The sequence below is a fragment of the Setaria italica genome, chromosome III (assembly GCF_000263155.2).
Source record: "Setaria italica strain Yugu1 chromosome III, Setaria_italica_v2.0, whole genome shotgun sequence".
Classification (NCBI taxonomy): domain Eukaryota; kingdom Viridiplantae; phylum Streptophyta; class Magnoliopsida; order Poales; family Poaceae; genus Setaria; species Setaria italica.
The window spans coordinates 5,543,231-5,558,421 of NC_028452.1; the positions used below are offsets into that span (position 1 = coordinate 5,543,231).

Here is a 15,191-nt window from a genome sequence, read left to right on the forward strand (position 1 = left end):
CCGGCCCGAAACCCACCCACTTATCCAGCAAGCCACCGAGCACCACACCCCTAACAGGGAAAAAAAAAAGCGCCGCCGCCGCCATCGAGACGCCTCCCTTCGTCCCCTCATTTGCCGCCGCCGCCGGTCGCTAACTTCTCGTCTTCCTCAGCCGCCTCCAGTGCCCGCTACACTTCGTCGTAGCCGCCGGCGCATCGGCGTCGTCTTCCCCTCCTCCCCGGCTCGTTCCTCCGCCTCGCCCCGATATGTCCGTGCCTTCCCCGATCTTCCCTTCTCCTGTCGCAGTTCGTTTGATTCCTGTTAATGTGTAGGGCTATGCTTGCGCTCATTGACTAGGGCTTAGGTGTCAGATGAATTAGCAGCGTAAATTAGGAAGCTATTGTTCTGCTGAACTAGTCCTTGATCCATGTAGTGCTCTCATTCGGTAGGATTCATGCTTGATGTTTGGAGGAGACTGTGAAAAATGTTAATTTTTCCCCTGGACTTGGCTTCTACTACATTTCTGAAAGCTCCTTGTTGAAAAATGCCTGCAGGACTGGGTCGTCTAAGAAGTCTGAGCTCAAATCTAAGCAAAAACTGGAAAAGAAGCTCAGCTTTTACACAAGTAGGTGTGACCTTCCTGTTGAGTTGATAATCTTTTCCTTTGCAAAAATCCTGATTGATAATGTTTGATGCTGCTGTTCTTGTCGTCTATAATTCATCATCTGTTTTATCAGATCTAGATGGGCAGACATGTGTAGGTAGTACAATGTTGAGGGTTGCAGTTTGATTGTTTGGAAGAATTGACTGCTGACACTAGGATGAAAAATTTGGTTTTTGCCATCCCAATTTTGTGCCATTGTTAAACAATTTTTTCTTCTCGAGGAAGGGTAGTAGCTCTGGCAGAATGGAAATTGCACCAAATAGTTAACATAACAGAAATTTGTCAGCAAAGTGCCTACTCCCAGGCCTCTTCCTTCAGCCAAGAGAATCAGATGATTAGGCATTTAGGGGTTAGTTTGCAGTTGCAAATGTCTCCTACAAGTTTCTACCCTGCACACAGCAAAGGAGTATGTTTTCATTCTTCACTTTCAATGATTTGTGTTGTAGCTTGATATAGTTTACCGTGAGTACTTGAAAAGGTGACTTGGAAGTTATAACAGGACCAATTTCAAGTGTGTTCTTTCTTGCATTCCACTTCCATTTCCCTACCTCGCTTTTATTTTGCATAATAACATGGCCTATTTCATTTACCATAATTTGTGCTATAACTCATTGGAAGTTTTGATTTGTTATTACAGAAGTAAAAGATGCTGTTACTTCCTTAAATGCTAAGAAGACTATCAGTAAGGTACATAAAACTCCTATCCTTCATTACCATATTAACAGATTTATCTCAGATATTGCATGTATGTTGAACTTCGCACTTGCGAATTTCATTTGATTATAGGCTGACTAATCTCTAAACATTAGTCTTCTTCTCATATAAAGAAAATCCTATTGTGTACCGCACTGCTATGTATGATAAGACAACTTTTTCAATATGAACTTCTGTTAAAAGTTGTTCTGTAAACTTCTAATGACCTTTCCGAAGAAGTTGTGGTACGCTACTACTTAACTCACAACCACATCCAATATGTTAGGACTGGTTGATTTGTTGTATAGCTTTTCTGGAGGATAGCACACATCAATTACAGCCTTACAGGGCCACATGCCCTGGGACAATTTGGTCAAGTGCATTCACTGTTTTACTAATTCACTCTAAGTTTCAGTGTTTATACCAATTTAACATAGGCCTTCCCAAAAGCAATTGCTAGAATTTTTTTGGCTGTTTGCTTGGCTAGTGAGATTTACCCCTTAACTCTTGAACCTTGTATTCAACCTGCCTAGAAATTGAGCACAACCAGGTTACCAGGCCTAAATTTTGTGAACTGTGCTGCACAAAAGCTTAAGAAGCTTATTACTTTTATCTCAGTCTTTTGCTAAAATGCGGACCAAGCAGTGTGAAAAGAGGTTACGGTCAGTATTAGCTGCTCATGGCCGAGTCCAACCTGACATAACTAGCATCAGGGTCCTATTTGCCAAGGCTCTTGCAAGAAATCCATTACGAACTATGATTGATTGTTTCTAGATTGTTTTCCAATTCTGGTACTAGTAGTAGACCCTCCATCTTCAACATTAGTGTGATGGCCACAACTTAGCATCAATTTTCAGTGAGGTCAATACTATTTAGGAGAACTGCCTTTGTAATTTTAAGGGCATGATGTTAAATGCATCTTAACTCTAGTTTTTGCATCTGTCGCTAATCTGAAGCGTACTATTCTCCCTTATGTATTCTATAATTTTACAAAAAAGAAGCTATGGAGCTATTGACTATTGGCTTAAATACAACCATTACTCTATCAAAGCTAACCCTTACTCAATTCAAAGGATTAGTATTAAACAGGAAACATCCCATTTCTGATGGAAGATGTGAAATGTCGTTGCACAATTTCCACTGTTGCAGATTGCATGGGGCGTCATATAACATCAATAAGTGGTTTCGATTTGAAAGTCACAGCAGCATTAGTGCATTGCCTTATTGGTGTTGGTCAGTCTGATTCCCTTAGCGCAAACTTCCTGTATGTCCACATAATTCTGTGTGTTAATGGTGTACTGAACACATGCTTACTTGTATCTATGCACCTTAAAAATAAATAACTTCATTGCCATAAATAGAGTTTCACAGTCCTGATTTATCAATAGATGGGAACTTAAAATTAACTCAGAACCCTTTCGTTGCATGCACTGAGCTAGTTATGTGTCTCCAGATATTTTTTTTGTTTGCACTTTTCTTCCCTTTTTGTTCTTAATGCTTTATGATGCCACGTTGTCCATTATAAGTTTTAATTCTTGTGCAGAAACAGAACCAGAGTCATCGCCAGAAGAAACTGAAAGCATATGATCTCTCAGCGCTCTCCGAGTTCCTTCCCGAACCAGCTGCACCGGAGCAGAAGACCGAAGTAAAGCTGAACTGCAAGTCAAGGCAGACTTTAGTGTAATCCTCTCCTGACATCTTGCTTTCTTGCTTCAGCTATTGTCCGTTCCAGCTGTGGCTTTGAATTCTGAAACCCACTCTGCTTTGCAGGCTACGGGAAGCTGCTCATCTGAAGGCTGTACTGAACAACCCGCAGTTCCAGCTCGATCCGTTCGCCACGATCCACCAGCACCTGCTAGCAACGCAGCCACCTGCAGCTGCGAAGGACGATGCCGCCAAGCACGGGAAGAACTCCAAGGACAAGAAAAGGAGGAGGAAGAAGAAGAGCGCTTCGTCCAGCTCCCAAGCAATGGATATCTGATGCTGTAGCATTGCATTTGCAGGGATATATATGCTCGATGGTTCGGAGGCCATCTCCCCTGTTTCGTGAGTGAGAGCTGAACTTGTCGAAACTTGGTATCGATGTGCGTCAAAATTTAGTTGCGGTAGAGCTAGTATTTCTCTCTACTGAGTGAAGTTCACTGGATCGTTGAGCACCCCATCAACATTTCTGAAAACAAAATTCCTTCAAAAAACATTTCTCAAAAAAGATAAAGGCAACCATTTTTTAGACCAGCATTTTCTGAAAACCAGGTGACGATTTCTGAAACCATGTCCAACAACGCTGAAACTCTGGCAATAACACTTTTGGCCTCCTATTTTTACGCCGGCCAGCGCTAATCCTTGACTGCCACATGAACTGAACCAGAACGAGAACAAGATTCACCTTGCAACAACTAAATTTCCGATTATTCCTCACGGTTCAACTGCCGCGCACGCGTTAGTACAACGGATTAACATACACGATGTGTTTAGCAGTTAGTGCATAATCCGATCCTAACTTCAAAGTTGAAACCCAACCGACTTGCTTGGTGTAATAATAAGGAATTGTCCCATCTCACCGGAACTCATAGGAAATTGATTACTTAAACCAAAACCCTAACAATAAAACTTATCATCTGACGAATTAAACCCTAACAATAGAACTTGCAGTTGCAGTAGCACAAATTAAACAGAGTGCCAGCATCCACATGTCCTCTCACACACCACACACGTGATACGGAATGTCCATGCCTCAATTTTTCACTTAAATAAATGGATTGATTACGCCTAGCTAATTGTTCACATTTATCTAGCTAGCTAACCAATTAATGTCTTGAGCGGCTGTCGATCAAGAGAAGAACTTGTAGGTGGAGGCGTTGACGATGATCGACCGGAGACCTCCAATGGGGGCAAATATTGTCAGGAGCACGCCGACGATGATGCAGAACTGCAGCAGGGTCAACACGAAATTTAGCATACATAAACAAGTTACCAAAATTTGCATGATGAAAAATGCTTCATGAATGAATAAGTTAAACTAGCAAAATTTTACGAAATAACAATGACTCACCCAGTTGGTGAACCAGGAGAGGCTAAACGTCTTTGGCTTCATGATCCTCAACCACAGAATGCAGGGGAGCTGTAAGATCGCAGGTTCAGTCAAATTAGTAAAAACCCAACAACTAGCATATATCCTTTTTAAGTGCGTAGAAATCTATGGTTGGAGGAAAGAAACAGAAAATAAAGGATCTCACGTAGTAGGTCGTTGGCGCTAATGCGAAACCACCGAAGAACCCTAACAATCCACCGAAGAACGGCACGGCGATGCCAAACAGAGCTGTGAAAACTGCGCGCGACAAGAGAGCAAATGAACACTAGTAATTAACCTTAAGAGGTATGCATGGAATCAGCAAAACGCAAAAGTTGAATACTTACCAACATAGAGTGAGCGTGCAATCAAACGGAGTGGCAGCCCTGGCGTGAACCGGAGCTTCTTCACCAGGAACGTCTCGAGCATGTCGAACACCGGCATGGCGTAGATCTTTGATGTATTCATGCAAAGCACATCACAAGTTCAGAACAGATCGATGTCGAACACGTAGATGTTGGGATGAGATGATTTAGGGATGACCGTACGTACCTGGTAGCCGCCGATGACGTGGACGACGACGAAGATGTTGGCCATGGCGATGAGCCACCGTGGCTTCTCGAGGGTGATGAGGATGTTGTCGTCGACGGCGTTGCCGAAGACGTAGTAGCCGACGAAGGCGACGGGGAGGTAGCAGATGGCGACAACGAAGTAGGCGAGGACGACGCCCTGCCACATGGGCTTCTTGGACGGCTTGTCCGGCGTCGACGGGATCGTGGCCTGGATCTCCAGCACCACGTTGTGACCCGCGTAGGCGAACGCCACGTCCCCCAGCGCGTTGAGGAAGTTGAACGTCTGCCCCGTCGCCGTCGACGCCGATTTGCCGTAGTCCACGTCCGGCACCCTCCCCTTGTGCGCCGACGCCGCCCACGCGATCGTCGAGTAGCTGCAAGCATTCATTGTCGTCATTATCCATCATGCATGAAGATCCAGCATTACTTCGGATAATGATCCCATGAGATCGAAAACAAGTGCGAAAGAACTCACCTGAGGGACATGACGGCGGCGGCGAGGGAGACGAGGGTGATGGAGTTGAAGTTTGGGAGCTGGGAGAGGAGGAGGTGGATGGCGGCGAAGATCATGATCCAGGAGCTGGTCCGTAGCGGCTTGCAGTCGGGGCAGGCCATGGTGTAGCACTTCTCGAAGGACTTGCCGCCGGTGACCATGTAGACGATGCAGGTGCCGACCTCGACGATGAGCTGCTGGGGCACGACGATCCAGAGGCCCAGCTTCTCGCCGAAGGCGTGCTGGCCCAGCTCGTGGTAGCGGTCGAAGCGCTTGCCGGGGACGCACTCGTGCATCTCCACCATCTGCCACAGCGTGTACAGGGTGATGATCCACGACAGGAGCATCGCCACCACGCCGGGGCCCCTGCACTCATTCCCGTCGGTTTCGGATCAATCAAGAACAAGGAACAATTACGCAGCATCTGGAAACAGTAATCATGCATTGACGACGAAGGAACGAGGCGTACCATCCGAGCTCGGACATAGCGTAGGGCAGGCTGAGGACTCCGGCGCCGACCATGGCGGTGACGTTGTGGAAGGCGGAGTACCACCACTTGGCTTTGCGGGAGGAGGTGATGGGAAGCCAGTCGTCGATGGCCTGCTCCTTCTCCGTCGACATGGCCGAGGGCGCCATCGATCCGATCACGGACGACGACGAACTCGTCGAGCAGCAGGCGTACTAGTCACGGAGGGTGGAATGGGATCTGGGGCAAGTAGTTGGAAGAGGGAGATGCGTGTTGGTAGATATAGGCTACGGCGGGTGGCGCAGGGATCTAGCTAACCGCCCGGCTGATTCCCTCCCTATTTTTGTGGAGCGATCGAACAAACTGCTTGCTGGTGGACGGTGGTTGCGTTGCGGCGTTGGTTTTCCAGTAGCCTTGCTTGAGCGGCTGGGGCGAAAATGGGCCTGTTCTTGTTGGGCTCTGAATACGGTCCGCCAGACAGTGAGTGTGTGTTGAGTGGGCTAATGGCCCCAACAAACCGAGCGTCCGAGGCCCAGCCCAGGGGCTCCTCCAGCCTCCTCAACTCACTTCACTCGCGTCCCTTCCCGTCCCCGGCCGTCTGCGCCGCCGCACGCGTCTCGCTCCTTCTTCCACCGTAGCGACGTCGCCTCCCCACGCCGCCACCCCCAGATTGGCGCGGCGCGGAGGTCCATCCCGTCTACCCGGAGTCTGATCGGCTCCTCCACTCGCCGGTAAGGATGGGTTGCACCTCTTGCTTGCGGGATTCTTCTTGTGCCGTGAGCGCTCCGAGTCCGGATCTTCTGGTGGCGTGCGGATGGGAAAATTCCTCAGGTTTCCTGTGGATTTGTTTGCTGATCCAGCTTGAGTAGCTCTAGTATTTTGTTTTCAGATTTTGGGGGTTTTGCTGAACCTCATACCCCCGCTTAGGTCCCTTCGTGCTTTGAATCCAGCAAGAAGGGAAATCTGGAATACACCATCTTTCTCAGGATAAAGCAAATCGAATAACCAGGAATACCTGCAACGCGTAGCCCACACACGCTCTTTTTTTGCTTAGAATATTTTTGGCTGTTTGACCAAAAATGACAGTGTAATGTTTTCCTTCTCTTGCCCCGTGAGGCAAGGTCAGCGCCAGTACAAGCGTGCTATGGATCAATGTAGCCGCATCACTTTGCTCTTCAATTAATTGTCCATACAGGACTAGTTAGATATGAGGTTTGTTTTGAATGTTGATGAGCACGGTTTATTCTTTCAATGTGCAGTTCGAGAATCCTTGTAGGCTAATGTTTGGATTGCTCGAGAGTGGCATATGTCTATGGTGCTATTATGTGAAATTGTGTTGTTGATAAATGCCTTATAACTTGGTACTTATTTTGCATGGGTTTGTTCTTAATGCTAGCAATAGGGGCTATGATATTTTAGATTTCTACCTGCTCCAATTTGGATGCTGGTACTTTTAAGGGGAATATTCACCGCGTTACCATTCTTATGTTTTGCAAGCATACCACTTTCAGTTTCAGTCTCCCAAATACCACTGTAAAGGTTACAAAACCTTCCAGCATGCCACTTTGGAAAAATTTGCTGCTACCATCTTCTCCAGCCACCACTCAACTTCAATACTTACCCAAATCTGCCTTATCTGTTGTGATTTACTGATTTGTGTATCCACTACAACAACAGGTGAAAATACTGATGTCAACAATAGTACTTTCAATTTGTGGACTAATATATTAATGATAAGAAACTATAGCTCCCTGAATTAAGAAATCCAACTAGCAGCAGCAAACTACAATATGAAGGCCCAAAAATGGACTTTTTACTATTTGTGTATATTTTCAAGGTACTCGTGCATTGATTCGGATCTATTTGAATAACTTCCATTCAAATATATTTATTCTTCATTTACTGATTCTGATCTTCTGTATCTACACCATTTTTTCCCTGATTTCACCAGTTTGATAATGAGGTCTCATTATGTGTATGCAGTGAAAACTTCAACCAGGGAATGGCAATGTCTTGGACAAGAGGGTTAAAGCATGTTGTTGCTCCGAGGCATACGGCTCAACTGGTAGAGAGTAGAGGTCTTGCCATTGCAAGCAAGGCAAAGAAGGGTGGAAAAGGTGGCGCTGATGCTGCCAAAACTCCTGCCCTTAGCAAAGAGCTTAAGAGTTCAACAGTTTTTGGGGCAAACATCCTCAAGGAAGGTTCAGATCCGAAAATTCAAGCAGACTCTGAGTATCCCGAGTGGCTGTGGCACCTCCTTGAGAAGCGTCCTGTGCTAAGTGAGCTGCGGAGGAAAGATCCCAAGACACTCCCTTACGAAGACCTGAAGCGTTTTGTCAAATTGGACAACCGATCTCGGATCAAGGAAAACAATGCTCTCACTGCTAAGAATTGATCTGGAGGGTCTCAGGAAGAAACAGGGCCTGCTATTTTGTCCTTTTTATCTGAATACTTACTAGACATAATGAACTTTTTTTTGCCAATAACATAGTGGTTTGGAGCATGAAAACTGCGGGAGCTGCTTTTGGTTTGGTACTATTATTGGCAACCTCTGAATTTTACGAAGATGTAGCCTCTGCCTCTTGTGTCCAGTGCTGTAGCAATTCTCTTTAGTTCCATGGTTCTGTGGCATTATCAGGTGTTGCAATGTGCCATGGCATATCACGGTTAACACACGTTTCATTTCATCTGAATCTTGTTGGGAGGGCTGGATTTTCATTAAATGCATTTGTCAACTTGATTTTATCTGTAAGAGTTTCTCTGATTCCTCATCTATACTGTAAAGATTCAAAATAATTGAAAATATTTTTTACCCAAAATAGTTTCCCTGTACCTCTCATGTTGGACCTACTGCGCAGGTCAAAGGGGTGTGACAGGAAGGGGAGACAGAAAAAACGATCAAAGGAAAATGATTCTGCCAAAATCAAATTTTTTTTGACACCGTGCTTTCTTCGACCCACCTGACATACCCACCGCGATCTCACCCTCAAATTTTTCACCATGAATCAATCATCAGCCTTAATAATGCACTCTATCCAAATTTGTAAACCACCGATATCCCTACCAAATAGACCACATCAGGATCCAAGCAAATCACAAATCAATCATCAATCAGCGGTTGTGATTCCCCTACCATCAAAGCCACATCGAATAGCGCGGCTCCTCTCTCCTCACCCTTTCCTTCTCTGTCGCGCCCATCCCATCGGCCATCGCCTCCCTATTCATCTGCGTCGCCTCTCCTTTCTCCTGCACTCCCCCGGACTCCCTCTATGAACGCCGCCCCACGCCCTAACCAAGACACCACACGGCGGAGCTCCTCGCTGCCTTTGCCCTGCGCTCGTTCATCCTCCACCGGCGTGGCCTCCTCCACACTGCCACACCTCGCGCGCTCGCCTACACGACCTGTCCGTCAGTCCTCTCAATCACGCGTTGATGCCGCCTCCACTCTGCCTCTGCTCCTCGATCCCCCTCCATCTGCGTCGCCTCGATGATGGCGGCGGCGACCCACAGGATGAGGATGAGGTGACGTGGAGGTGGAAGGGGCCCGTGGAACCAAACCCTATCTATCTGCCTCTGCTTCCTCCTCCAGGTCTTCATCCACCACTGCCGCCTTGGTAGCAGCTTAATCCGACCTCTGTGCAACCCGCCGCCATGGATGCTTCCCCTAGGGTGATGTCCAATGCCGATTCTGAGGCCCCTTGCATCATAGGATGACATCAGGTAAGACGGCACCCTGATTGCATTCGTGAAATTTACTCACGTTATTGCTTTAGTCATGTTCCCCTGTTCTTGGTGTTCTTGGATCGTCATTTGTGTCAGCTACTGGAGGAGTTTCTGCAGGAGAAACAACAACTTGGGCCTGTCCTGCAGCTGATGCTCCCTATTTGAGGCAGAATGTTGAATCAAGGTAAGAGATAATTCGGTTTACCAATCTTCCTCATATTCACTAATTTATCTGCTCTCTTCCCGTATAGGAGCCGGCTTTATAAAAAGAGCTGTCTTTAGGCACGTTGGATGACTAAGTAGAACTTGCATATTCATGTATCTTATATGATGAAATTGTTTGCATTCTGGAAAATAATAGATATCAAAGAAATAAGGAGAATATCAAGCATACTTTAACACCTTGCAAGTCCAAATCATATGCATTCATTGCCCCGGATGCCTAATTTTTGTGGAAGTGGTTTTGGACCATTGAATGGGATGCATCCTGAGGTATGTCTACTAAAATTGTTGTACTTTCACTAGGATATACTCTATAGTCATATGAACATGTCTTTATGTGTCACGAATGGAGCAAATAAACTACCTTCAAATCTACTTCTAAAACTATTTATCAACCATAGATGCACGCATGAGTTCCAAAATAAATAGACCTGATATATTAGGCAGGAGTATATTGATAAAGCCTTGCCTGTTCAAAAACTGTATTCAGTATTTTCTTAGCTTGTTGATCGGAATAATGCATGCTTATCAATGCAAATACTTAGATGTATCATCCATATATTTTACTTCTGATCAAACAGGTAGGTTCATTAGTTTTGCTTAATGCGTTGGATTACTTTAGTTGTAGACAGTGAGATCATAGATGGGTATTGTAGTGATTAAGTTAAGCTATGTTTGTACCTATGTCATTTCACCAAGTGTAGCTGGTTGTGTTGCTTGAGTGATTAAAAAAACCTATAACCTGTTCCTTTTAGTGTTTCTTAGATTTTGTTAATCTTTCAGTTAGCTTATAGCACTGGCATAAATTCAGTTTATCAGTATCAATTAGATTTTCTAAATGCAGCCACACTGCAGAGCTGTGATATGCTAATATTAGTGTTTGTTGGCAACACGATCAAGCATCCCTGACTGGAGCCATCAAGTTTCATCTTCTGCACTCATTTCTATCAAGGTGTTCATCTGATTAGTGATAGAGATGAAGGAATGTGGTGCATGTGCTTGATTCTGCCCAATACAATTAAATATATTTTTTTCATTCTGCACCATCATTTTTGTGATGTTCATCTTTCATCAGACTTGTTTGATAGACAGAATCTATTTTTTCCATGACATGGTAGGCCAGGAGGATAAGGTTGGTAGCCATAATTGATGATCTCTTGCAAGCATGTCGAGCGTAAGCCACCAAACCTTAACTAGGATTGGAACTGGAGTGTGTTATGATGGGTTTCTCATATGTAAGCCTAACCTGTAGTCCTTCTCATGTTCACTCCATTTTACTCATTCCATACTCAAATGTCCTTGCTTGGGGATGGGGCACATACATTTCCTCCTCTAAACCCTTATTCTTATATTTTCTGGTGAATTCTGTGGCATGTGTTATAATTAGAGATGATATTCTTGGTCATGGAAGGCGGAAATACCCAATGAAGGAAATGTCTTTTCTTAATTGAGTTCACACGGTGTGCTTGTACCAGATGACAAATGATGCTTGTTTAGCCTCCTCTGTTTTGCACTTGGTTGTACTTCTCCTCGTTTGTAATTCTATAGCACATTATTTAGCTGATTTGGGTGTGAGTTTGATGCCGGGTGATATCCAGTTATGGCCTGACATGCTACCTGTCTTGGTGGTAGACAATTTGCTGTCAGCTTAAGTTAATGGATGCATGTTCAATCTCAATAAATAAATTGAGTAGTGAGAAATGATCAGGGTGGAATGACAGTGTTAAGAGGTAGAAGCAGGGAAGGAGGTGGAGAGGAGTAAAGAGAAAACTAAAGTAAGAACCCATTCACATATTTTTTGTCTACACTTTGTTTAAAAAAAGCGATCATGGTACTTTCATCCTGGTGAAGTACTTAGGCAATTTAAGTAGTTTAAACCTTGATTTAATAATATGTTTAGATAAATTCTATGGCTTTGCTATTTATGCCGATTAAATAAATATATCAGTAGTCTGTTTTATGAAAATAAAATGTAAATCATGTTTTTATTTTTTTTTAAACACGTGCGTGCCGCACGTGCATTAGTATTACTAGTACCGTAAAGCTTTGTAATGTTTGTTTGCACAGAAACGGTTCAAGTGTGATCGCTGATCGGTATCGCGCCACAAGAAGTCTCGAGAGCATAAAAACGTAAAGGCGATTACAGAACAGCAATTGCTGCCTTTGCAATCGTATTATCATAACCTTCGACATTCTAAAAGTCCATGGTAAGCGAGACACGAACACTCTTTTTAAGATCAGCGAAAGAAAATGAGACGAGACGATGGTCACTGCAGGACGATGGTCTCCAAGATCATCATGCCATCGACCGCCCCACCCCTCTGCTGCTGCTGCTGCTGAGCTTGTTCCCGCCGCTGCGACATCAGCGGGAACTCCTTGGCGACTGCCGCCAGCATCGTGCGTCTCGTCGCCGCGGCGTCGCCGGAGGAGGAGGCGGAGGTGGCGCCGCCCCTCGAGGCCGGCGACGACGACGCGGCCGTGGTGCCATCCAGGGTGCCGTCGAATGGCGCCTCGCAGAAGGCCATCATGGGCACGAGCCTCTTCTCCACCGACGCCGCCATTGGGGAGAGGATTCGGTTTCGATGCGCTTGGTTCAGTTCGAGGGATCGTCTCAACCGCGGACGGGGTTTATATGATCGAGGCGCCCGTGGGTTACCGACTCGTTCCCGGCTCGGAAGCCGAGATCGTGCCGGGATGGAAGGCATAGGGGTCTAGGAATTGGAGCCGGCCTCCTCGTGCAACCCGTGTGTGGATCGGCCGGAAGACCCTCGTGCGGGTCGATCGCTGGCTGAGTCATGTCTTCGGCGACGGGGCCGGTGGCGCACGGGAAGGGGAGGCCAAGGGCGGGTGAGGGAGTTATATGGAAAAAAAAACACGATTAATGGGCGTGATCCAAATTAGGTGTTTTTAAAAAATATCATCCAATATTTTCGTAGAACACCGTAAAATAAAATAGATTGCAACTATTTATCACAATACAAATTATGGTCTCTCCCCTGTTAAAAAATGTGGGTGGCAACTTTTCCCGTACCCCTATTCACGGCTAGGATCCCGTTTCTTATCGAGGTGTCCATGTCTTCACTTATCTTCTCCCAAGATCGATAGGCGGAGAGGACATATGCCAGAGCATGGTGTCAATATCTCCTGTTTACCTAGTCTATCGCCCATCAATTTTTTGTTCCATTACAAGACTGGGTAAACACAGGGACGGACCCAATCCAAAATTGAGTGGCAGCCTGCTAGTAGGTGGACCTTTGCAGCTACAGGAAAATGACCCAATTTGCATTGAAAGCCCATAAGTCGAGTGCCACCCATAAGTCGAGTGGTGGCACGGGACACCACTAGACCTATGCTGGGTCCGCCCCTGGGTAAACAGATGAGTTGGCTTTGCTGATGAGATTGATGGAGAGATTGAGCTCCATAAAGCATCGTGGCTTGGGTGCAAGGGGTAGAACGAAGAGAGCCTAGTGGAGGCATAGGGCATATGCCCCCACTCAGATTTTAGGTTCCAATGAACTTTGATCTTATTTCAAGAAACTATAAAGTTACATGCAATAGTATGCTCTCGCTCAACATTTGGATTGTATTAGCCCTCTCCTCAATGACGGGCATGAAGAACACTGTCCATGTCATCGTGGTGGACAACTACTGTCACGAGAGGTGGCTAATGAGCATAGCACAGAGCACGCCACACTCTTTAAATTCAGAATTCAGACTAATCAAAACCATGTAATATAAATGCAGGAAATTTAAACTTGCATCGTTTATTGTTCTTCAAATTTCATGATACGTGTATGCTAGTTAGCTTTCGTATTATGTCATAATCTAATCCTTTGTGCAATAAATAGAATAAGAGTAGAAATTGAGGGAAACATGGAGCATAAAAGAGTATATGGATCTTTTTTAAGTCTATTTCAATGTATCGTGCTTGTTGCCTTTCAAGTAAAAAGAATCAACTGGCGCCGTCACCATAAGTCAAGCCTTGTGAGAGATTTGAAGTTCAGATACTTATGAGTTATTTATAATTCTTGAAAAGAACCATTTGATGTACAATATGATGTACAGATGTAACATGATCACATGCAAAAACATTTAGGATAATAAAAATGCGATAATATGTGATCTATTAAAAAATCAGTTGCAAAAAGCCACATGACATTCCCCTGTTTTGTACAGATCACACAAATGATCCCTTTTAATGTTGCAATTGAACATGTTGCATTTATTAGCCTATATATACTTAGACTTAGGTTTTTATTTTATTTTTTACATTTTTTAAGAACCCACATGCATGCAAACTATAAACGGGTGTAGGCGCATATAGGCCGGGAAAGGTATATCGCTGGGAGCTGGATCATTGCAAGTTTTGTACTCCGCTCCGTTTCAAATTGTAGGTCGTTTTGATTTTTCTACATTCATAAATATTATTATATATCTAGACACACTATATTTAGATGCATAAAAAAACTATACACCTAGAAAAATTAATACAGCAAGATGGAAGGAGTATGTTGCATTATATGCCGAGACGATGGCGAGATGCGTGGGTCAATTTGTATACGCAAAGCTCATGCATATATGTCGATCTTTTTCTTTTTCTTCAGGCGAGCATTCTTCAAGGCGTGGAAATTAAGCTGCATGGCGCTTCTCGTTCATATAAAGAATGAATAAGAAACGTGCCTGCATGCTGACTCTGGTGTATCGTATATATTCCTCATCCTTGATCCTAGGCCTCGGAGATTTTGTAACCTATACATGTATAGGCACGTGTGCCAGTCGAGCTAGTACTTTGAGATGAGCACGCACTATTCCTACATGTCCTTGCAAATCGGAGCTCTCAAAGTCCACAAATGGCAAGCTTTTCAGAAAAAAGGTCCACAAATGGCAAGCTTTTCAGAAAAAAGGTCCAATAACAGGCAATATACAACATATCGCTGTAGTACTTTGAGATGGACACGCCGTACGCATTATTCCTAGCTACGACTTACTTTGCAAATCTATAAATCTATCAGCTCTCAAAGTCCACATACGAACGGCAAACTTCTTGGCACCTCTTATAAAGCCAAGCTACAAACGATGCTTTTGAGCTTCAACGTCCACGGTGGCCGTACGGGAATTTACAAATTACAATTAGTATGGGCAATAATGTACTATTTAAACTATATGTATGATGAATAAGTTTGTTGTTTAACTGCATCGGCATGCACGTGAGAGGGTTGCTCGCCCAGCACTGGAAACCAGCGCTGCTTCAGTTCAGAGTTCAGATGTTGCAGATGATCACAGTAGATCGTTTCCCTCACTCAAGCAAT

The 15,191-nt window shown here is 44.8% G+C and overlaps 3 protein-coding genes across 4 annotated transcripts; 2 read left to right on the top strand and 1 right to left on the bottom strand.

Annotated features, from left to right (window-relative positions):
* The first annotated feature begins 41 nt into the window (after positions 1-41).
* Positions 42-3,536, top strand: LOC101772649 (putative ribosome biogenesis protein slx9-like). Of its 2 annotated transcripts, none has more exons than XM_022824852.1 (5): positions 42-247; positions 534-604; positions 1,281-1,330; positions 2,886-3,016; positions 3,107-3,536. In XM_022824852.1, coding segments are annotated over exons 1-5 (465 nt in total). In that variant the 5' UTR covers positions 42-245; the 3' UTR covers positions 3,318-3,536. The 2 variants fall into 2 exon arrangements, with proteins under 2 accessions (XP_022680587.1, XP_004960692.1); XM_004960635.3 differs by having other exon boundaries at positions 43-247; positions 2,880-3,016.
* A 327-nt stretch (positions 3,537-3,863) lies between these two features.
* Positions 3,864-6,156, bottom strand: LOC101773053 (lysine histidine transporter 2-like). Its single transcript, XM_004960636.1, has 7 exons — positions 5,941-6,156; positions 5,454-5,837; positions 4,959-5,352; positions 4,754-4,859; positions 4,573-4,664; positions 4,389-4,457; positions 3,864-4,265 (listed from the first exon to the last, which is right to left on the bottom strand). Exons 1-7 carry the CDS (start codon positions 6,105-6,107, stop codon positions 4,167-4,169), a joined length of 1,311 nt encoding a protein of 436 aa, XP_004960693.1. The 5' UTR covers positions 6,108-6,156; the 3' UTR covers positions 3,864-4,166.
* Positions 6,157-6,491: 335 nt separating this feature from the next.
* LOC101773460 (54S ribosomal protein L37, mitochondrial) lies at positions 6,492-8,660 on the top strand. Its single transcript, XM_004960637.2, has 2 exons — positions 6,492-6,668; positions 7,921-8,660. Exon 2 carries the CDS (start codon positions 7,940-7,942, stop codon positions 8,330-8,332), a length of 393 nt encoding a protein of 130 aa, XP_004960694.1. The 5' UTR covers positions 6,492-6,668; positions 7,921-7,939; the 3' UTR covers positions 8,333-8,660.
* The last annotated feature ends 6,531 nt before the right edge of the window (positions 8,661-15,191 follow it).